The 24,009-nt window shown below is 36.9% G+C and overlaps 2 protein-coding genes across 2 annotated transcripts in view; one reads left to right on the plus strand and one right to left on the minus strand.

The window, feature by feature from the left end:
• Firrm (FIGNL1 interacting regulator of recombination and mitosis) overlaps positions 1-21,115 on the minus strand; it is a 39,842-nt gene extending 18,727 nt beyond the window's left edge. The window contains exons 1-12 of the mRNA XM_051186132.1: positions 20,970-21,115; positions 18,458-18,497; positions 17,492-17,580; positions 16,494-16,598; positions 16,238-16,378; positions 15,499-15,661; positions 13,824-13,908; positions 12,678-12,816; positions 7,489-7,569; positions 4,869-4,933; positions 2,211-2,359; positions 1,853-1,967 (exon numbers count right to left, since the gene is read on the minus strand). Of these exons, the coding sequence (XP_051042089.1) occupies positions 1,853-1,967; positions 2,211-2,359; positions 4,869-4,933; positions 7,489-7,569; positions 12,678-12,816; positions 13,824-13,908; positions 15,499-15,661; positions 16,238-16,378; positions 16,494-16,598; positions 17,492-17,580; positions 18,458-18,497; positions 20,970-21,080 (1,283 nt within the window). The 5' untranslated portion in view covers positions 21,081-21,115. The remainder of the gene's footprint in view (positions 1-1,852; positions 1,968-2,210; positions 2,360-4,868; positions 4,934-7,488; positions 7,570-12,677; positions 12,817-13,823; positions 13,909-15,498; positions 15,662-16,237; positions 16,379-16,493; positions 16,599-17,491; positions 17,581-18,457; positions 18,498-20,969) is intronic.
• A 103-nt stretch (positions 21,116-21,218) lies between these two features.
• Mettl18 (methyltransferase like 18) lies at positions 21,219-23,380 on the plus strand. Its single transcript, XM_051186133.1, has 2 exons — positions 21,219-21,365; positions 22,039-23,380. Exon 2 carries the CDS (start codon positions 22,225-22,227, stop codon positions 23,332-23,334), a length of 1,110 nt encoding a protein of 369 aa, XP_051042090.1. The 5' UTR covers positions 21,219-21,365; positions 22,039-22,224; the 3' UTR covers positions 23,335-23,380.
• The last annotated feature ends 629 nt before the right edge of the window (positions 23,381-24,009 follow it).

Raw genomic sequence — 24,009 nt, forward strand, 5'->3', positions numbered from 1 at the left:
AAAAATATATTTTTATTTTACATACCAATCCCAGTTCCCCATCCCTCCCATCTCCTGCCCCCATACCTCTCCCACTTCCCACCCCCCATCCACTCCTCAGAGGGGGTAAGGCTTTCCTTGGGGAGTCAAAGAAGTCTAGCATACCATGCGGAGGTAGGACCAAGGCCCTTCACTTTATATCATGGTGAAGCAAGGTAACCCACCGTAGGGAATGGGCTCCAAAATGCCAGTTCATGCACCCAGGATAAGTCCTGGTGCCACTGCCAGGGGTTCCCTTCAACAGATCAAGCCACATAACTGTCACGCACATCAGAGGGCCTAGTTCAGTCCCATGCAAGTTCCCCAGCTGTCATTTCACAGTGTGTGAGCTCCCACTAGTTTGGGTCAGCTGTCCCCATCATTTACAATAGTGCCAAATTATATAAAATCAAACTCAAAAGTTTCTTACAAGAGCTTAGCTAAATTAAGTATTATTTTGAAGCATACATGTAAGGATCATTTTAAGATAGAAATAGTTGAAACTTTCATGAAGGGACCAAGTAAAATTAAAAATAAAATATAAAAGCCTGTAAGAGACAAAACAATCTGATATAATTGAGTTCATATGTTATGTTAAAAATAAAGGAGGAATTTTAAAAAGTCAGAGCATGGGAGGAAAGGCATCAAACAGTATCTTCTAGAAAAGACAGGATTTTGCACTTATGAACTCACTGAAGTTGTGGTCACCTACACAATCAACATCCTTGCCTGGAGGTGCAGGAGACAAGTGTCTCAACAGTCCTTGCTTCTGAAGGTAGATGGCTTCTGACAGAAGGAGAGTTAGTTTACTTGAAGAGTATGGCCCCTGGTGGGTCAACCATATTCTACCTAATGGCTACACACCCATGAGTACATGGACAGCATAACCTGTATTTAGTGGGTCATAAAACCACATGAGGACACAAAGTTGGGAATTAATGGGAGGTTAGAGAAACTTTAGGGTGAGATGCGTGGATGAATATGATCAAAATACATTGTATGCATGTATGAAATCCTCAAATAACAAAAATATTGTGTGTGTGTGTGTGTATTTTAATGAAGGAATCAGGTATCAAGTTAATAATAGAACAGATTGCAAAATTTCAAAGTTTGAACATTACTACACTTTGAGCATCTCAGTTTGAATCTGACTAACCAGACCAACCAAGAGGATAATGAAAAATTAGGAGCCTAACAGTAATTCAGTCAGTAACAAACTAGCACCTGAACTACAGTGCTGGGAAGGAGGTTGAAGACAAGTGATGTTTCCCGGGAGACACTGGACAGCATCTATCACAGCTGCTTTTAAAAAGCTTTATTTTTATTTATGCATATACCCATGTGTACATCTGTGTGTGTAAATCTGCACCTGTGTCTGTAACTGCACATTTATATCCAGGGAAACCCAAAGGAGTCAAATTCCCTGAGTCTGGATCACAGGTATTTGGATCTAAACTTTGATCCTCATTATTGAGCAGCTACCTCTCTTAACAGATATGCCACCTCTCTAGTTACTGCAGCTCATTTTTATATGCTATTATTTGCATCTATAGCCAATGTTTTTAATGCCAACCAAGGGGCAATAATCAGTGAATAAATTAAACTATTTTTAGCATTATCATTTACATGGTAGTTTTTCTACAGAGTAGCTATTAAGTAGAATATGACAAACTGATTTCAAAATGCCAGCTCAAGTGTTTCTCTATCTCAGCATTCTGCAGAGGAGGGATTTATAGGCACATACCATAACTGGCTTGCACTTAATTTCAAGGCCATTTCAGATTAATAGGGCCTTCAAACCCACTGGTAATATAAAATATAAACAATACGTTACCTAGCCGTAGCTTCTGTGCACCACACGGTCTGTAGATCCTTAGACTGAGAGGGCAGCTTATCCATGACAACAACCAGGAGTAGGACTTGTGGGAGCTGCAGCTCACGGGGCAAGTCTTTTGGTAATAAAGTCATATATTAAGTTAAAACAAATTGGCAAACATATCCAAGATATTTTTTTTGCAGAAATTTGATTGTTTTATACAAAGAAAGTAGTATAACTTAATAGTGTTTCAATAAAAGTGCAATAAATTTTAAATATTTTAAAATTTCACAAAATAGTGACTGCTTAAAAGGGAAACAATTGTATTTGGCATGCCATGATTAAGGAGATGACTTAAATCTGTTTTGAAGCTTACCTAGTTTATTATCCAAAACTGCCTGCACAAAAGGTTGGGTTGTGAGCAACTGACTGATGAGTGGGTCCAGTACCACAAGGAAAGTGCCTGCTATTTCCTCCTGCTGTGCTTTGGAAATTCTGGAAGCATATAGGTTTGGAGGAAACTTGCTGCAAAAAAGGTAAAAAACCTCATGCATTTAATAGCCACTTTCTGGATTTAGATAAATGTATTACAAGCTCATGTCACAGTAGTGAAAAAGCATAAAAAGTACATATTTTATAGAAAAAAAGTTCAAAATACTGAATTGATAGCAGAAAGATGTGAAGACCTAGAAACTAAATAACATAGTATAATGTTACAGAGAAAATATTTCCTAGAGAAATCTAGTACTATTTTGAGGCATTTTAATACCATTTGATGATGATGTCCTCAAAGTAATGTAAATATATACATATTAATTCTACTAGTAAAAACGATGTAAAAAGATAGGTCTGATATATTCTAGGTTACTCACCTGTAGTCAAAGTTGTTTTTAAGAGCTCACACCGATAACCTCAATATTCAGGAGGCTGAGGCAGGGAAACTATACTGGGTTTGAGGCCAGAGTACACTACCCTATTCAAACAACCATTATCACTATAGTGGTTCTCTTATTACACATAAACCTGGTATATTTATGTATGTATGAGAAAACATAGAAGAAAATTCAGTACTATTTGCCTTTTAGGCAACAACTGTAGGTCTTTTAAATATATGTGGAGTCTACTATAATATACAATATGTTGTTATGCAGTAAAAAAAAAAAAAAAAAAAATCAAGGAAAATGAACAGAAAGTTCTCGAGGATGTCATTTGAGGATTGCAATGTAAGGCCAAATGGTAACAAAACTGCAAAAGGATGTACAACTGCAGGATTGTTTTATACTGAAATGGGGAAAGTATATGCTACATACTCATGAAAATGATCCAGTGAGATGGCAGGTTGATGTCACAAAAGAGAAAGAGACTATCTTCAGGAACTGCCTGAGCATGTAAGTGAATTACACACAGAGTATAATGAGGCACATGTAGAATTAATTCAGGGCAGTGAGGAAATTACTCTATGAGCCTAAATACAGGTATAAGGAGGAAGTATATATAAGATCTCTTCTAATTGCTCCCATTATTCTCAGTGACAAAAGGAATTTTAATTAACATCAAGGAACAAAAAAGTGTCGGGGATAGAAGTTAGGACTTTTGGAAAAATGAACTGACAGATGTCAGGTTTAGGTATTAAATTGAGCGCTCTGTTAAGTTAACTGTCAATGTGATTAATCCCTCACTAAAGAGGACCTTTTGAGATAGTTTACAAACTTAATTTAAACCTCATAAAAGTATAATAAATATTAATAAAGATAAAATTATGACAACATACTCATACAGTATGAAAAGCTGACTGGTATTCTTATTCCTTGAATGTTCTAGCTTCCTAACACTAGCTGATGAAAATTAGGAACTTGTGCAGATATGACTTCCCAGTGCCTTCATACAGGCCACTCTTCTAGGTTCCAACACTGGCACTGAGGCAAGAAACTGAATGTTTCACATGAGGCACTTTGTACAAGTTACCATAATCAAAACATAAACCCTGGAGTGGGATTTACTATTACCTCAATTTCCAGATGACAAAATGGACAGCTGAAAATCTTCACTTACACACAACTATGCTTAGTTTTATACTGAAGCTAAATGAAACTTTATGGAAAGCAAGATGGCTCAATGGATAAAGGCACCTGCACCTGGGTCCAAATCCAAACAAGCACATAAAATTAACTTTCTCATGAAGAAAGGCTCTTCCATTTCCTTCTGTTAAACCTTCCTGACTCTCAATACTTTATTTCAAACTATCAACCATCTCTCTACTTTTTCATTTCTTCCTCAAGAATGTTCCTAACAAAGTATTAGTGGATAAAGTTTAAAATACCGCATCTTACACATGACTCTTACTCATCGCTGAGATACACTCCCCCAAAAAAAAAAAAACCTATAAAAACAAACAAGAAAACACCTTAAAGTTATAAAAACACTTAGGCATTATGCTCATTTTTTTTTTTTTTAAATCCATTCTCTCTTCTTCTGAATCTACACTGACATGTGGACATGTGTCAGGTTATATTTATATTGTTCTTCATGACCTTAATAATCTGTTCAGTCTTTGCCACTTCTGGTGACTTGATTTTAACTTTACTATTCCTGTCTATTGTGTTCCATCTGCTGCAATACCCCTCCAAATTAACTTTATAATTCTTAGTAAATTTCCAGATCTACCAAAACAGAACTATGATGATACAAAATATAAATATATATAATAAACTATACATATGCATGTGTGTATATATATTAGTATGTATGTGTGTGTATATGCATATATAAACTATACCCATACACAAATGCTTTGGTATTTATCAGCATACCAATTCTTTATTAGTCATTTTAAAAACTAGTTAAAAACAAAGTAAAACTCACACAGACTGTATCCTTCAAAAGCTTTCATCTCCCAGCATTTTATGCAAGTAGGTGAAACTTTACTGAAACATTAAGAAAAATCACTCTAATGTTTTAGTTAGAGAAGTATGTATATTTAGATAGAAAGAATAGCACTATTATACTTTAGTAACCACAATGCACTCCTTTTTACCTGTATATCTGAAGATAAAGCTGGTGCAAAATACAGCAAGAATCCGACAGGAAAGGAAGAAATTCCTAAAATAAAAAATTCTATTCATTCTTTGTATGTCACATGACTTTCTAATTCATATTCTCCCCACCATAACATACAGAATAAAATTTGAATACGCCACATTCAATTATAAAAAGAAAGCTTACATGAAAATGGAAGATGAAGATAAACACCTAAACTTCTTGGCAGTTAAAGCCAGCAATACCCACAATCAGGAGTTCTCACTTACTGAGGACCACCTCTACTGTTTAGTTTTAGCATTTCTTGTATTATTGGCCTTTTGCTTGTTTTTCTTTTAATTTTCATTGGGGGGTTGTTTTATTTTTTGTGGGTTTTGTTGTTGTTTCTGGGGGGAGAGCTTTTTTTTTTTTTTTTAAGAAAGAGAAAGAACATAAAGCTGGATGATCAGAGAGATAAGAGGGATCTGGGAGGAGAAGCCAGAGGAGAAAAAAACAAAAAGTTTCAAAACCTAAAAGTAGGAGGGTACTTGGGAATAAGCACTAAAGTGAGTGAGGAGGATGAGAAAAATTAATAGAGAGTGAAAATAATAAAACTTCATAAATACATATATACATATATGAAACCATCAAAGAATTTTAAAAAATTAAAAATATTAATTTGGATAATAGTTTTTTTCTGCCAGGATTTCTCTATCAGCCCTGGTATCCTAGATCTCTGTAGACCAGGCTAGCCTCAAACAGATCCACCTGCCTCTGCTTCCCAAGTGTTGGGATTAAAGGTGTGCGCAACCACACCTGGCATTCATCCTGTTCTTACAACTTTAAATATCACAGTTATTCTAAGAATACCCAGAGAAAGAGAGAGAGACAGAAAAAGTGTGTGTGTGTGTGAAGGGTTTAAACATTTAAAGTTAAACCTAACTCAGAAATATGGTAGAAATAACTTAAAGTTGTGGGTATCTTTTGTTTTGGTTTGGTTTGGTTTTTCAAGGCATAGTTTCTCTGTAACAGTCCTGGCTATACTGGAACTCACTTTGAAGATTCACACAAGGGGAAAGGAACAAGATCTCCTGAGCATATTGGGAGTTGGGGGTGGTGGTGGGGGAAGTGAGTGGAGAGGGAGTTAGGAGAAAGAGAAGGGGAGGAGAGGAGAGAACATGTGGGATTGAGTCGGGGGACGAATAGACGAGAGCAATAAAAGAGATACCATAATAGAGGGAACCATTAGAGGTTTAAAGAGAAAACTGACTCTAGAGAAATGTCCAGAGACCTACAAGGATGACCCCAAATAACAATCTGAGCAACAGTGGAAAAGCTACCGTATATGCCCTTCACTGATAATGAGATTGACAGCTAACTTATATGCCATCATAGAGCCCTCATCTAGTAGCTGATGGAAACAGAAGCAGACACCCACAGCTAAACGCTGAGCCAAACTCCTGGAATCCAGTTGCAGAGAGGGAGGAGTGATAAGAAAAGGGGTCAAAACCAGGCTACAGAAACCCACAGAGACAACTGATCTGAACAGGGGGAGCTCATCGACCCCAGACTGATAGCTGGGAAACCAGCATTATAGGGACTCAAACTCCCTGAACACAGGTCTCAGAAGGCCTGGACAGTCTTAGGGACCTCTGATAGTGGAACCAAGATGTATCCCTAGTGCACAAAAGGACTTTGAGAGCACATTCCCCATGGAGGGATACTCCCTTAGCTAGGGGCAGGAGGGAGGGCCTAGACTCTATTCCAAATAACCTGACAGATTTTGATGATCCCTCCTGGAATCACCCTCCCTGTGGAGTTGGGGGGAGTCGGGGGGGGGGGTTGTCAGGGACATGGGAGGAAGAGGCACTGGAATCGATATGTAAAATAAGAAAAAATAATATACACACACACACACACACGTGTGTGTGTGTGTGTGTGTGTGTGTGTGTAAAGAAGACCATGCTGGCATCAAATTCACAGAGATCCACCTGCCTCTGCCTCCTGAGTGCTGGGATTAAAGGAGTGAACCACAATGCCCTGCTTTATAAATAGTACTTAAATACAAACTAAACCATTTCTTTCAAATTGACTTATACATTTTAATTAACTTATGGAAATAATTTTTAGAAAATAAAATGAAAATACCAATGATGATGCTAACAATATAAGTAATATAATAAATGCTCAATATTTAACAATGAATAGTATTAAACCATAAGACCTTCAAAAGGAACTTCACAACTATATTCAAATAACTGGTTTGGGTCAGCTTAGGAGTAGGGAGATGGTTCAGTAGGTAAGAGTACTTGCTAGGAAAACAAAAGGACTTGGGTGTGAATCAGCAGCACCCACATAAAAGCCAGTCATGACACGACATACTGTAACCCCAGCATTGGGAGATAAAACTAGACAAATTCCAGGAGCTCACTAGCAAGTCTACCAAAACTGTCAAGCTACAGGTTCAGGGAAAGACCCTGCCTCATAAAACAAGGTGGAGAGGAACAGTAGACACACTCCATGTCACCTACTGCCCTCCACCTGTGGACACACATGCAAGCCCACCCTGACATACATGAAAGGACGATTTCAAATTTAGTGTTTGTTTTATATTTATGTATTATAAAAACGGGACTTACCTTAGTGTAGTGCAAAAGGGAGTTAGCAAAGAAACGACACAATTTGAGTGTTTTCTGAAATATTCTGTAATCAGCATTATCCTGTTCCATAAGGAAATAAGTATAATAATGTAAAATTAGCTAAACCTGTAGAGGAGACATTTTCTAAAATGACTTAGGAAACAAAGTGATTATAGAAACATGAAATCATAATTCTCTGTATTGTTTTATTCCTACCAGTTAATGAGAGATACTTTATGTACTATGCATTACTAAAAATGAACTACAACTTATCTTACTAATTTGAAAGTGAAATTTAAATAATTTGTTATAGTTCTTTGTTATATGGTGATCAAATTCATCAAAAGGAGAAGGTAATGCAATGGGAGAAAAGAGACTACAACAGCCAATAAGTAATACTGAAAAATGACAGCCTAATTATGTATCTTTTGGGAAGAAGGACTGAAGACTATTTGATTAGCAAAGCTTAAAAAGAAATGATACATGAGCTGGGGAGAAAAGCAGATTAATAAGGGCTTTCTCTAATTGCTAGTGAAAGGAAAAAAAATAATACTGTTCACTTATATCAGGAGTTAAACTATCAAAATTCTTTCACTAGCAACTTTGTTTCTAGATATACATACCATGAAAATACTGTACCAAGCATGTAATGTTTTTGAACTGAAGTGAACCAAGTATCCATCACACAGAGTGACTAAAAATATTAACGGCATACTACTAATATACTATAATACCATATAGTATGAAGAACAGGGCAAATACACTGTCCTAACTCAAAAATCTCAAGCATGGACAAAGAGTTTTAAGTTAGCATCATAAAGTTAAATTAAATGAATTATCTTTAATTTTGAGAATTATTTCACATGAAAACAGCCTAACTTAATATTAATGTTAACTGACTATGTTTTGTTCTTTTCCTACTATGAGAAAAATCTAACTGAGTTATCCATTAACAGAATAATCCACTTACATCTGACTTTCATTATAAATTGAAAATGGTTTTCTGCAGTAAAAACTGTGAAAACAGAAATTCACCTCTTATATACTTTTATACTACTGACTTGAACTCTGTTATACAGTGCTTTCCAAGTTAAAAATAAATAAATAAATAAAGAGAATAAAAGCTGGAGAGATGACTCAAGAGATATAAGTGCTTACCACACAAGCTTAAAGATAATGGGTTTCATACATGGACTACACAGAAAAGTGGCAGGAGAAAACCAATTCCCCATGAGTGCCCTGAGAAACACAAACACAAACTCACACACACACACACACACAAATGTTTTAAGAACAGAGATTAAAGACAAATCTACACTAATGTCAACTTTTATCAGCACAGATTCTCTTGCAACCTGGCATTGTCAAGAAGAGTGAAATAGAACACTCAGCCTGTTATCACCTGTGGGGTCTCTGCAACTGCAGGAGGCAAAAGGGCAGTTTGGTTCAACACAGCAAAATAGCTGGTAGTCGGACCCTAAGTAGTTCATTTTAGGCATATTTAAGCACAGCACAATTTGGTGAAAATGGTCCTACTGATACTCAAATCAGTCCCATGTGCACAATAAAGCATACATTAAGTCTCCTTGAGAAACAAAGTAAGAAAAAAAAAAAAAAAAAGATCCAACACAGTTGACTAAACTGAACTCTCTCTGAAAAGTACACAAGACATCTTCCAGAAAGATAGGTTCTACAAACTGGCTGAGAAAAGCAAGCTTATGGTAAGTGTCTTGGGGGGAGGATCAGGACCACACAATAGCACATAGTTAACAGAAAGTCTGCTTCCAGTCTTTCAGGCAGGTAACAGGTTGTACATCCTTTTTGAAGGAACCACATTATATGCTTAATATTCCAAGCTCCCCTAGTGCTAATCTGTGATACAAGGAAAATCACGAAGACTGTGGCTGAAGTCTTACCTTCCTTCATTACTAAGTAGCATGCTACCTATTAAATCTAAAGCTTTTATTTTAATATTTATTAAAAAGCAAGTAAACTATATAAATACATTCACATTCCTATATGATTTATTTAACTGTTAAAGTAAGTAGGTAATAGAAGCCAGGAACATTTTTTAAGTGTTTTAAATGAATAAACACATTTCCTTTCTTTAAATACTGGTAAAATCTAAATGTAGCAGAAAATAGACTACAAATACTAGAGTATGTGCTTACTTTCGAAATAATACAAAAATTTAACAAGCAGCATTGTATGAGGGCCAGCACTTAGACGGAAAAGGGAGAAGGACTAAGTTTGAAGCTAGCCCGGGCTAGAACTCAAGGACCTGTCTTCAACTCCCCTTACCTCCAGAAAGCACTATATCAACCTAAATAGGAAAAGAGGGAGGAGGGAAGAGAGAGAGAGAGAGAGGGAGGGAGGGAGGAAGGGAGAGGAAGGGGAGGAAAGAGGGGGGGGGCATCTTCCTCTAACTTACTCCACCTTACTTTTCATATAGGATTTCTCAGTGAACTTGGAGCTTGTCAGTTTATCTACAGTAACTGGCCAGTGAGCCCTAGGGATTAATTTGTCTCCATTATCCCAACCTGGGGTTTCAAGCATGCTTCTAAGGTACTAGGGATCAAAACCTGGTCCTTATACTTGAGCAGCAAGCACTTTACCCACTGAGTAAACTCCTTAGCACTCCCAAACAAAAATTATAGTTGCAATTCCAAGAATTTGTAGTAGATATTAAATTGAGAGCCTTAAAAATAAATTTTACATTTTTCTGAAAATGAATGGCTGACTTGGTGTCTAAAAGCTTTATGAGAAGTCTAATTCAATGTAATTTAAAAAAAAACTCAATCTTTTGGAAATAAGGTCATTCATTGCAGGCATAATCAGGTTAAGTCTAATCCAAACTTAAGGGCACGCTTAACCCCATATGACCAGTGTCTTAAGATGGAAAGACACAGGAATATATCATATAAAGATGGGTACTGAGACTGGAATCTGCATCTGTATAGTGAGGAATGCCAAGGTCTGCCAGCAACATCAGAAGCTGTGAGAAAGGAGGTACAGAACAGATTCTTCCCTAGACAGAACGTGACCCTGTTGCCATTTAAGAACTCAATGCCTCTAGAATGGCAAAGAGACTAATTTTCTGTTGTTTTAAACTATGCAGTTTTTGTTTTTAATGACAGGCCCAGAAAACATCCCATACTTACAATTAAATTCACTGGCTTTACTATGGCATTTCAGAAAGCAGGGTACTGGTCCAAATGTTGGTGTCACGTCAAACTATGCTGGAAATGGACACTCAGTGCATACTAAGTTAAGGGTTAGGGCCTTTGAGGAAGTGATTATCTCATGACTAGGTGTGGTGTTCTTATAAACAGAGGTTGCAGGGGGGTGGTCTTAGCTTTTCAACCATGGGAGAATGCAGCAAAGAGACATTTCCTGAGCTGAGCAAGCCCTCACCATACAACTGCTTGAGACTGGATCTTGGCCTTCCTTGACTTCCAAACTGTAGAACTATATTGCTGTTGTCTCCAAATGATTTAGTTTCAGGTATTCTATTGTAGAAGGAACAGTAAGACTAAAAGATGATTACTGCTTGGGAAAACACCCTAAATGTCAACCGTGAATAAACAGAGGGTACTGTTAACTAGACTATAATGAGTGAAATACTAGAGACATACAAGCTATCCTAGAAATCCCTTTCAATCAGTGAATGGATTAGTCACATATATCAGTCCAAAATTTGCACAACTAAGTCAAAAGTTTCAAACTCCCTCATTTTCATACAGCCAACTTATTTATTATATATTACAATGTTACACAATTAACTACTCTATACAGAAACTTCAGCTTGACACTGCAGGCTATACTACTTTGGGTTTCCCTCTCTCTTCTGGTCAGGAACCTAATTTCACTCTTGAACTACTAATTGATGAGTCTGCAGCATCAAGCAAAAAGGAAATTGAAAAGAATTTTGAGAATGAAGACAGGTCTCTATCAGTGGTTCTCAACCTTCCTAATACTGTGATCCCCTAATCATAAAATTATTTTCATGCTACTTCATAGCTATAATTTTGTTGCTATGAATCATAATGTAAGTATCTGTGTTTTTTCAATGGTCTTGGGCAACTCCTGTGAAAGGGTCATTTGACTCCCAAAGGGGTCATGACCCACAGGTTGTGAACCATTGACTTATATAAGGTGAAAAGAGGGACAAGTTCTCTGTCATTGATAGAGGATACACAAAGTCCTGGGAACTATGAAATAAAAAAAACAAAAAGGAGGAATGAAGGCATCTAAAAAAAAAGATGACCAAGAGAGACAATTCGGACCTCTTCCAACAACTATCCTTCACTTCTATATGTTTCAGAACTCCTTTTCAAAGTCCTATATTTATTTCTTCGGGATCTGTCTTTCCAGATTATCCCTGTTCCAGCAATAGTTGCCAACAGTCTGGGAACTTTGATTAGTCTTCTACCCTTCTAACCCCAAAGCTGTTTGGTAGGGAAAGACACATACACAAAGGAACCTGCTGTCAATTGTTGGTCAGCAACAAGAAAAAGCCGTACTATTGCCATTTGGGGAAGAAATATTCATCTCATCTTCCCATAAAAGTCCCATATTGTTCCTCGATCCATCATTCCTTTAACTCAGGTATGTCTAAATAACTCAGGTAGTCTAAATAGACTAAAACAAAAGTCACTGTGCTTATATAACACTTTTATAAGAAGATGAACTATAATTTCCAACAACCCTATACCACATGCTTAGAACAGTCTTACTTCATAGAGGTGATGTCAATTCAACACTGTAACTTCTTGAAATCAAAAGAAATGTTATCTATCAATTTTAAAAGAAAATAAACATACATACTGTTAAAGGCTGTGATACATTGATGACAGAAAGGTTGACAATGTCTATATTAGGAAAACCTTAAATAAACATAAAAAACAGAGAAACCACAATTTTGTTCCAGGTCGGAAAAGAACAAAAGATTCTGAGGAGAATGCTCTGACCAAGTAGGTATGGAAAAATGTTGGGCAGGTAAATAAAAAGAAGTGACTATAACACAATGATCTAAGTAAAAAGTAATTTTTTTTATCTTAGTTAAGGGAAAAGATTTTATTTAAGGGAAAATAATTAAAACACTAGACAATACTCTTTATGTTCAAATAAAACTTAATAACTGCCAAAATAAAAACTCCCCTTTGTAGTGTCGTTAGATTATATTTTACCTGTACAGCGGACTGTGTCATCTGCTCAGCTAACTGTATACATGAATGGAAGGAGAAAACAATGTCTTCACACAAGCTAGAAATTATCTCTTTGTGTTTCAACTGGTTCTTTATAACCGACTGGTGTTTAAGGCTCTGCCTAAATGGATAAAAAGAATAAAATCACCAGAACTGACAAGTGATCACATCAATCAACTCGGGCCCAAAGAACATCTACTTTATACAACATTTGCAGTAACACAATGTATTACATATTAAACATGGTACAATTAAGATGTGTCAACTTTATCTTTGAAGCTAGTGGCTAAATTTGTCTTTGTAAAATACTAATTTAACTTGTATTTGTCAAGCAATCTGCTAGGTATTGAAGATAAAAAAATAAATCAAATGGGTATAATTTTTGCTGTAGCTATGTGGAATATATGGCCTAATATAAGAATGTTAAATAAATTTAAGAACAGATTAGTTGTGATAAATGATAAGCTAAGAAAGTCCTCTGTACTGTGAAACAATGTTACAAAAATGTTGTTTGTGGCTACTGTAAAGGGTGATATGTCTCTGATTTTTCTCAGCCCCTTTATCGTCTATATATAGTAGGGCTACAGATTTTTTTAAGTTAATCTTGTATCCTGCCACTTTGCTGAAGGTTGTTTATCAGCTGTAGGAGTTCCCTGGTAGAGTTTTCCCCATCACTTAGGTAAACTATCATATCATCTGCAAATAGTGAAAGTTTGACTTCTTCTTTTCCAATTTATATCTCCTTTTATTGTCTTAATGCTCTAGCTAGAACTTCAAGTACAATATTGAAGAGATACAGACAGAGTGAAAAGCTTTGTCTTGTTCCTGATTTTAGAGGAATCACACTGAGTTTCTCTCCATGATTCAGGCATACTATGGTTCATGGTTCGTTATTTCAGCTAACTATCTACAATAGTAGGGGTGTTTTATTTTTCTTTGAAAAGATAACAGTATAGAGGAATTCAGTTTGGTAGCTACATATATAATATCTGAATTATCAAGCAGCAGAGTCAATGAGTATTCCATACAACCACATAAACTTTTTCAAATGTAATCTAAAAACCATGAAGTATTTAGAATTTGAGATATAGAAAATACAGTATGAAAAAGAAAATCAAACAAACTTACTTAATTATAAACTTCCATGTATTGGCATGAAATGCTTGGTCCATACTGGAGATAACAGAGCAGATATCCAATAATGAATGAATAACTAAAAAGAAGGATAACACACCTCTCAGGATAATCAAATGTTTTATGAGATGGTATTCTCTTATATTTAAATGTATTAAGTGAACATATGAATATTTGACTGAATTAAAGTATGTACTAGTTTGAGAATAAGCAGATCAAATAATTACTGAAAATAAATGTCATTTTTTAAGGTTTCAAAAATAATATTGATTTTGCAATCTTTAGATGCCCAATGATAATTAAAACCAAAAATGTTCAGTGGGATAAAAGTTATGTCCTATTAAAAAATGTTCCAGCACTTGGAAAGCAGAGGCAGGCAGATCTCTGTGAGTTCAAGACTGGCCTGAGTTCCAGGACAGTCAGGACTATTTCACAGAGAAACCTTGTCTCAGGGAAGTTCAGTGAAATAAAAGTTATGTCCTATTATAAAATGTTCAGTGGAATAAAACGTAAGTCCTATTTTAGTTGAAATAGTCTATAGATACAATTTTAATTTAAAAAAAAATGACACTGCTAAGAAAATCCAACAAGAACTCCAACTAATTTATACTAACTTACATTCATGCAAATGTTCTATTCTGTTTCTGCTAGGTAACTTGCACCTCCTGTAGCCATAATATTGTCTCCAGTTATATATCTATAACTTGTTTTGATAAAAGGAACAATAATCAAGCAAAGCAAGCCAAGTTTTGATGTGCTGGGACTTGTCCTCCCTTGCCATCCTTGGCAACCACAAAGCCACAATGTGATTGACCCTGTGTTAAAATGCACGACTTTCTCACTTCTATCTCAGCAAACAGAAAGAGGTGAGTGAAGTTCTTAGCTGTAAATACAGGAATGGATCAGCTGAACAGAAAATTACTACAGATAATGCCAGCCTAAGTTGCAGGCACATGAAATTGTGAAATACATACATACATACATACATACATACATACATATATTATTTTAAAGAATAGATTTTCAGGTTGATTATTTAAAGAATAAAAGGTACCTAGTAAGTGCCCCAAATCAACCTATTCTCTTACCACTAAAGTTAGGAATATAATCTTTGCTTTCCTATATTAGTGCATTATTTTTTTAAATTCTAGATCATAATGCATTAGTGAATGATGAAATCAATGGCACAGATTACAATCTGTAGCTGTTTTTTATTGTGTTTGTGAGACAGGGCTTTACTATATGGCTCAGGCTCCACCCAGAACTTGTAATGGGTGTACATGTATACATTCATAAACCTCCCACCACACACACATAAAATTCCAGAAAGGATTTTAAACTCCTCCCCAACCCCCTTTGTTAATGGGTTAAGGAGAAAAACAGCTAAAAACTGCTTTCTCAGAATACAGAGTAGCTTAAAGGGTATAGTTACATACATCCGTTATTTATTAAATCTTTTGTGTGGAAATTACCTACTATTTTACCTGGATATTGAGATCTATAATAAAGTATAAAAACTAAATTTTACAAATTTACAAAATTGAAAATTTACCTAATAAGATTTAATTATTTTTATACCAAAGCAAGCATGCATCAATAGAAGCATTAGCTTGATGGATTTAATTGATTAATGACCTATAGCCATTCTCATCAACAATTCTTTGCTCACCTTCTACCATCAAAAAAATGTCATTTTCGTCTACTGAAGGGCCCATGGAAACCTTGTCCAGCAGTTCCATCAGCTGCTTCTGGAGAGAATAGGCCTCCCTGAAAAAAGCCTGCAGAAGGTCTGACACTAGATGTAAGCTCCCAGAATACAAAGATTCGGTATTCTGATCACAAAATATAAAAATGAGAGAAACAGATCACAAACAGCTCAAACTTCGAATTTAATTTAGTACATACTATTAGAGACTGAGATCATAACTTTAATGTTCTGACAGAACCACACTTTATTAAACGTACTATGATAGATTCAAGAATGTAAAAAGTGTCTATTTTAGCACCCCATCACCACACAAAAGTCTAGTTAGTAAGCAATTTGCCATTACCCAACAAAACATTGATAACAAAACTGCCTATACTGTTCAAATTCTTTAGCCATCTTTCGTGTTTTAAAGCTGCCTCAGTAATGTTAAGATGGACTGAGTTAAGTAACCCCCTTTGCTATGTAAAAGAACAATTTCAAGATTCCTGTGGTTAAACATAAATCTTAACCACTTTGTTTTCTTTAGGAAAGGGAAACTCAATTCCAAAAGGATTTTTTTAGTCACTTGTTAAACACTGTGTCTATCTTCACTCAACAGAAAAGTCTGTCCCAGTAATATCAACTAAAATGTAAAGTCTTATTCAGCACTTCTGCAGAAAGAGTCCAGGCTAATTATACTCTACATAGATCCATTACTCACCTTACAATGTACAAATGTCTCTTTGATTATATGCAGGATGGATGAAGGAAGACTATGAATATTTTCTAGAATGATGGAGTCCTGTGTGGTACAGACATGCTGAACACATCCTGTAAGGCTTCCTAAGATCTGCACCATTGTCTGGAAAAAAGGAAAGGTTGGTTCAAGATACCGTCTGCCCTTAAAACTTTAGCATCTCCTCCCTTAAGCATGTCATGAAACCCAGCTCCATTCTCTTTCTACTATACTTACTTACTTGTAAAATATTCCTTAGGGTGACCTGGATCTCTAAATTTTGGCTTGAGAGTTCTCCAGCTTGAGTATTTAATTCACACATTATTCCATCAAACAATTTTATAGTCTGTGAAAACAAATCAGCTTATAAACAGGAATAGAAATCACTAGAAAAAAGACTTATCTTAGAAGGAAAAATAAAGACAACAAAATGATCTGATTATTCATTACTAACACCTATCCTGTCACAGTTAACCAGAGTCCTTAAACATAGCTTCCACCCTTGCTTTGCTTTTCATGTCTGTGGTGTCAAGGTATTTTGTAACAGAAAAAGAACTCATTCAAAGTTCATCTGGGGATGTAACAAGCTCAAGTACTACTCTGTAAAATAAAAGACAATGACCTTAATCAACAAAAACTCCTATGGCATTTACAAGGACATTTCTTGGTATTGATTATGAATTTATACTGAGTCTTACATTTAGAAACCATTTATATAGTCTGTTTTTGTTTTGTGAGACAGGATCTCTCTATGTAACTCTGGCTGTCATGGAACTCTCTATGAAGACCAGGCTAGCCTTGAACTCACAGAGATCTTCCTGCCTCTACCTCCCAAGTACTAGGATCAAAGGTGTGTACCATCCCACCAGGAAGTATTCGTTTACATTTTGACTAGCTCACCCTTTGTGATATAAAAATCACTTTATAGTAATGAACTCACAAATAAAAACGTCATGTAACTAGGTTTATGTAGCTACTAGGAGAGTTATCTAGCCCCAGACTCCACACATCACAATGAAATGTTACACCACAGAACAGCTTTATATACAAAAAGCTTAATTGTATTATAGCCCTAGTCTATGAAGGATATCAAACAGTGAATATTTTTACTACTAATCTGTACTTGTATATTTGATATATTAGAAAACTAAGAGAATTAAATAATTAGGAACAGATTACATAAAGTTTAGACTAGATTTTAACAACTTCTACATTGTGTAAATTAACATAAAAATGTACCTTTGGTAAAATTTGAGAAAAGAAAGTCTGTTCCAGTGTCAGGTGGTTCATATGAGGTAAAAACATATCAATAATGGTTTTCAAAATTCCTATAAAGGAAAATAACATTTTGTAAAAAATACCAAACCATGTCAGTAAGTCGCTGCCCTTTATCAAATGAGAATATGTAAATAATGTCAACCCAAAGTTTTTAAGTCATATACCATATTCTACAGAGAAACTTAAGTATTTCACTGTAAAACATATAATAGAAAAAGGGGGGGAGGGGAGACAAAACAGTCATTTTATCCAGCAACTGAAGAAAAGCTAAAAAGCTAAAGAAGTTAAATGGGTAATGATGCCTCTACTAAACAGGATCCCCTACCATTAAAATACATTTTTAAAAACATGTTTCCAAAGTGACAAAATTCAAATTTCAACAATTATATAGACAGATATATAAATAATGCCTCATAGCTGGGCTGACAGAAATGTAAGGAATGAAATGACATAGTTGCCATCATAATCTTTTCTCTAAAAGTGATTCTGTTTGTATACATGTTTAAATGTGTAGTAAGTTCATGCACACATATGCCATAGCATGCATGGACACCAGAAAACAGGTTTCTTATAAGAAGTCATGAAACAGATGGAGATGAGTAAAAATTTCCAAATGACAAATTTGTCACCATCTAGAGTCTAGACAATGAACTTTTTCTAACTCAGAGTATTTTCTAAATGTCACTAAATATGTTAAAAGGCTAAGGGTTCTAACAGACCTATTCACTACATAAAATTTTCAATATGCTTACAGATCATCAAAAATGGAATTTAAAACTTAAAAATACTATGACTGCAAAAATTGGATTATTTTATGCAACAGAAAGCTACTGAAGCCACAATAAAGATTAAAGTTGCAGACAACATAAATCTACAGTCATATCTATTGACATACATATATCATATACACAAAATAATTTTACTTACGTATATGTTCAATCCAACTCTCAGAATGCTGATACATAGAGTAAATACAAATTAAGGAACAAATTCAAAAAGGACCCTGAAAATTTACCGACAATCTCTAATAGACTGAAGTTATACCCAAATTCTTGATGATTTTTACCTCTGAAAATTTTATCCTTTATCAGATAAACAAAGGTTTTGTGAAAATTTTAAGGAAGACGTTTCAAAATTACTCAGGGCTCAGTAACTTGCAAACTAAATGTAGTCAAGAGATACTTATGACTGATGGAAGACAGTACTGAAATAATCAAGAGTTCTGGCTTCTACAACAGGAAAGAAACTTTCCTTAGCACTTCCGCCTGTTGTATCTGGCTTAACTCTGCATGTTACTTACATACCTATTTTACCAACCTTACCAAACTGAAAATCTTCTGCTGGTAGCAGGAGATTGCACATTGTTGCAACTAAATTAGAATACAAGTTAATAAATATATAAGCTATACTTATACATTACTGAGAATTGTTAGAAATATTTTATTGTAAAAGCATAAGAACCCTTGTACAATGTCAACAGTTGTCCATAACTCACAAAAATCCCTCCTCTGAACTTTTACTTTGCATATTTTATAACTGCAATCAAAATGAGGTAACCCAAAAATTTTCAGTTCAGGAGGGTAGGATCTGCCAAATGGAATAATTCCAGTTTAAATTCAGAAAGCTTGCTACTCCACCATTAATATTAAATTATGAGTATGCAAATATTCAGATAATGACTGAACAATAAACAAAGTGAAAAATATGAAACTACTTTTGGTAAGTGATAAGATCATGAAAGTAAAATACTAACATGCTGAAAAACTATTTGAGACATCTAGGCATTTTTATTGAACACATATATGCCAGTCAAATTCTCAATAGTGAGGATAAAACAGTGAACAAAACCAAATGCCTGCCTCTATTCTTGACAACGCAATTAGGGGGGAAAATGGGGAAGGAGCAAATAAGTAAAGGACCAAATGGTCTCAAGAAAACTGTAAATAATGCCAAAATTTTAATAGGGTGGTGAGCTGGCTAGTTTTGTGTTAAACTGACACAAGCTACAGTCATTTGGAAGGGACTCTAGAGTGAGAAAATGCCTCCATAAGATTTTCCTGCAGAACCCTGAAGTTCAGATTGCATTCTCAAAATTAAACCACATAAGTAATGGTGAAGGAGAAAGAAAGTGAATTGTTCTTCTCAAGAAAGGATTCTAGAACTGAGTAGAAACAAGGAAAACATTACTAGTCCAGAGTAGAAAAATTGTAATCACAGCGGCAGCAGTGGAGACAGGCAGATAATTTTAGAATCAGAAACAACAATCTGCTGGTTACAAGAGTACTCAAGGTTTACTTATAGAAGAAAACCTAGAAATGAAATCTGAGTTCTCGGTAGATAGCAATGGGGCTCTGGATTTAGTGGAAATGCCTATAAGACTGAGGGAAGAAAAAGATTGTATCTTATTCTAAGCCCAGCATTATACCAGACAAGCACTACATAAATAAATGTCCTGGACTAGGAAAACAGCAGTAACCAGGAGGAAATTACCAAAAATAAAAGGAAGGAAGGAGGGAGGGAGGGAGGGAGGGAGGGAGGGAGGGAGGGAAATAACCCTTCCAGGCTAGCACACATATTCATTGTAGATCACTGCAAACTCAAGACTAGCCTGCTTTGGGTAGCTAGTACTAGGCCAGCCAGGGCTACAGAGCAAGACCTTATCTAAAAAACAAAATAACTCCTTATCCGCACAAGGAGGATTAAAAAAAAAAAAAATCGGACACAATCGATTTTGCTAAGGCCTAAGGAATGACTTGAACATGCTAGAAATACTTGTTTTATTGATTGTGCAACATCACTTGCCCAGGGTTTACACTCTAGAGTAAGTGAAGGTCTTTTGATGTTGGAGGGGTTGTGTATGTATGTAATTTTATATAGAAGGTGGAATCAAAGACAATCCTAAAATCATCCTTTTACACGAAGGGGGTAGGCTTCCAGTTACAAACACAAAGCATGACGCTAATATCATTTGCATCTGACAGCACGCAATTCCAACACGATTAAAGCCAAAACCGGAAGCACCGCCTTCTAAAAAGGGAACCGGTTCGAAGGGGGAAAGCATTATCTGTTTACATTATATCCTTTAATGCTCCCACGGAATAACTACAACTACACCCTTCAATGCTCACACTTCAGATCCTGAACGCCAGCGCCGACAGTGAAGTGACGCTCAGGCCTGACGTCTGTGTCCCACACTGGGCGGCAGGCGCAGCCTGTGGAAGACTAGGGAACTCGGAGAACAGGCGTGAGAACGCCAGTCATCTTCCAACGTTCCAGTCGCCATCGCCCACCGTCCGACCACACCAGGCGGGCCTAGGCCCTGCACCCACTGCTGCCCCGCTCCCTCCACCAGGGTTCGAGCGCGGCCACAGGCCGCCCGCTTCATGGAGGCAGGAGAAGGCTCGCGGCCCGCCCACCCCTCGGCGTCCTCCAAGGATATGAGGAGCCGGGGCAGCACCGATGGCAGTTCCCGGCGGCACACCTCCCGTGACCAGCTGTTGAGTTCCTCCAGCATGGCCCGGCTCGCCGCCACCTCGTCGTCCTGAGACATCCTTCCGCCGTCAGCCACCTGCCGACTACTACAGCTCCCGCCACAAATTAGAACGGCAATCACGCCCTCCCGGCAGGCTTTGAGAGCGCTCCGCCCACAATAAACCATAGGAAGGAGGCCCCTCGTCCCTTCCGCGTCGGAGTCCTCTCTAGCCATCGGAGGACTCATCTCGCTGGTGTGTGCTGCGTTCTGAAGGCGAGCTCTGCCACGAGTCCCAGAGGCCGCGAACTTCTTTCACCCCAACATCTCTTCTGCCATTAGAGTGCTGAGACCAGAAGTCCTCAGGTTTGTTACCCTCAGTGCCAGGGGCTTTGGGACTTTGCGCGTAGGGTGAGCTGGACCTGTAACCGGGAATGACTCTAAGCACAACAGGGCAGAGGGTTGGAAAGTAGGAATAATTCAATATAGTAGTGCGAGTTCTTCCCTCTGTACAGCTCCTGCCAAATGAACAAAGATCCTACCTTTTAGAAATGTGCAAATTAAAACGGGTTTTCAGGCACGTTGCAGAAAATGTTTCTATGCAATTGATTTTACCTTCTACACTCCTAGCTTTTATCCATTCCTCCAGTCACATGCCTTTTAGAATTATGGGTGAATTTACAAACACCAGATCACACCTGCTGTGTCTGTAAATGAATGTCCTTCTTACCCAAATAAGACCTTAAACTGTTTTGTTTTTTGTTTGTTTGCTTGCTTGCTTTTTGTTTTGAGGCAGATTAACAGAAAAAGATGAAGACTGTTGGAAATTTAGGGGGCACAAGGAAGCTAAAAGACACCGAGTAGCTAGTCTGCCCTGTCTAAAAATCATGGGCTTTATCTTTTGTTCTGGTAGAGGTGGTTGCTGTTATAGCTGTTATTGTGTTTGTTTTTGTATTTTATCTTCTCCTTATAAATCATCATTCTCTCTCTCTCTCTCTCTCTCTCTCTCTCTCTCTCTCTTCCCCACCCCCACTTTCAGGACTGAATTGAAAGAGGAACAAAGGCCTCTGAAAAGTTTTTGGAAGTCTCTCTAAATATATCCAGTGGTGGATAAGCAGCTAACAGACATTGATCCCACTGATTGTGTGAATCATTAGGCCATTAAATCCCATCTAGCAGTTGAAGCATCATCCTTTGATAAAGACTGTGTGTATATAATAAGAGAATGGCCTTTCAATTCAACTTTATTATAGAAGAAGATCTGGAAAACAAATTATCACCCCATGGATATGGAACTTTGACCCTGGATTCATCAAAAGAACCACCAGTCTCAAAAGGTCAAAAAGGAAAGCAGGACAGTTCTGCAGAACTGTCAGACTTGCTTTCTGATGGCTTGAGGGAATGCTCCTCAATGAGAAATGCAGCTTCCTCTGATGATACTGACATCCCACTCAGAGCAGCTGACAGTTCAGGTGACCTGGAAACATTTGAGAAACAGCCTTTCCTGAGAGCTGCCAAAGAACATGCTATGCCCAAAGATTTAAATCACATCTTAGAAAATAAGGTTTTGGAAATGTTGCCAGCTCCCCAGCATGTTAACCTAGCAGTAGTGAAAACCATCTTGTTGAAAGAGCAATTCCCTGGAGAAAACATAGTTTCAAAAAGTTTTTCTTCTCATTCGGACCTGATTCCAGGTGTTTACGAAGGAGGCTTAAAAATCTGGGAGTGTACCTTTGACCTCCTAACGTATTTCACAAAGGCCAAAGTGAAATTCGCTGGGCAAAAAGTGTTGGATCTTGGCTGCGGATCTGGGTTGCTTGGAATAACTGCAGCCAAAGGAGGAGCCAAAGAAGTTCATTTCCAAGATTATAACAGTTTGGTGATTGATGAAGTGACCTTACCTAATGTGGCTGCTAACTTCCCTTTGCAAGATGAGGGCAATGATGTAAATGAACCAGATGGGAAAAGACAAAGGAAGTCAAAAGTAGCCCAAGGAGAATGTAAATGTCGGTTTTTCTCTGGGGAGTGGTCTGAGTTTTGTAAGCTTGTATTAAGTGAAAAACTGTTTGTGAAATATGACCTCATTCTCACCTCAGAAACCATTTATAATCCAGATTATTACAGCACTTTGCATGAAACAGTTCTCAGGCTGTTGAGAAGGAATGGCCGTGTGCTGCTGGCCAGCAAAGCGCATTATTTTGGTGTTGGTGGTGGTGTTCATCTCTTTCAGAAGTTTGTAGAAGAAGTGGATGTATTTGAGACTAAAACACTTGAAATAATTGATGACGGTCTCAAGAGGTACTTAATTGAAGTGACTTTTAAGTTCCCCAGTTAATATGCACTGGGTGGTGGTCTAATGGAATAAACAAAGTAACCCAGAACTTGTGCCTATTTAATTTCTTTTTTACTGTTATTTTTTTCTGAAATTATGGTATTTATATGGTTCTGCTTATTGAAATAATAAGCCATGTATAGTAGCAGCCTTGTGTTTTCTATGTAAAACTGCAAGTTTCCCTGAGAATTTGATGAGCTCTTGAGTGACTTTGTATGAAAGGTCTATCTCTCTCTCCATCTTCATTCTGTTTGACCTTTCTCCAACCTGACACTCCATGAACATGTTCCCATTCCTACCAACCTTGTGAATCTCTCTACAGTCTTTGTCAGTTCCTTGTTTACATGAAGTGCCTGGCTAGGTTATTAAGGACTACTGCATCCCTGAGTAATGCTGAATTTAAGTGTTTTGTGGGAGGCCTATGTAACAAGTTGTGTAAAAGCATTAAACTTGCATTAAACTGAATACACAAGAATCTGACACAGAATGTTGAAATGGTTGGGAATGTGGCTGGAGTTACAAGCAGTTATGAAGACCCTGCATGGATGCTTGGAACCAAACTCAGGTTGTCTGCGAGAGCCACAAGCACTCTTAGATGCTAAGATATATCTTTAGTTCCACCCCCAACCCCACCCCAGACTTCTTGTAATGTTTAGCAGCCATGTTTTTTTCAGTTAG

The sequence above is a fragment of the Phodopus roborovskii genome, unplaced genomic scaffold (assembly GCF_943737965.1).
Source record: "Phodopus roborovskii unplaced genomic scaffold, PHOROB, whole genome shotgun sequence".
Classification (NCBI taxonomy): Eukaryota; Metazoa; Chordata; class Mammalia; order Rodentia; family Cricetidae; genus Phodopus; species Phodopus roborovskii.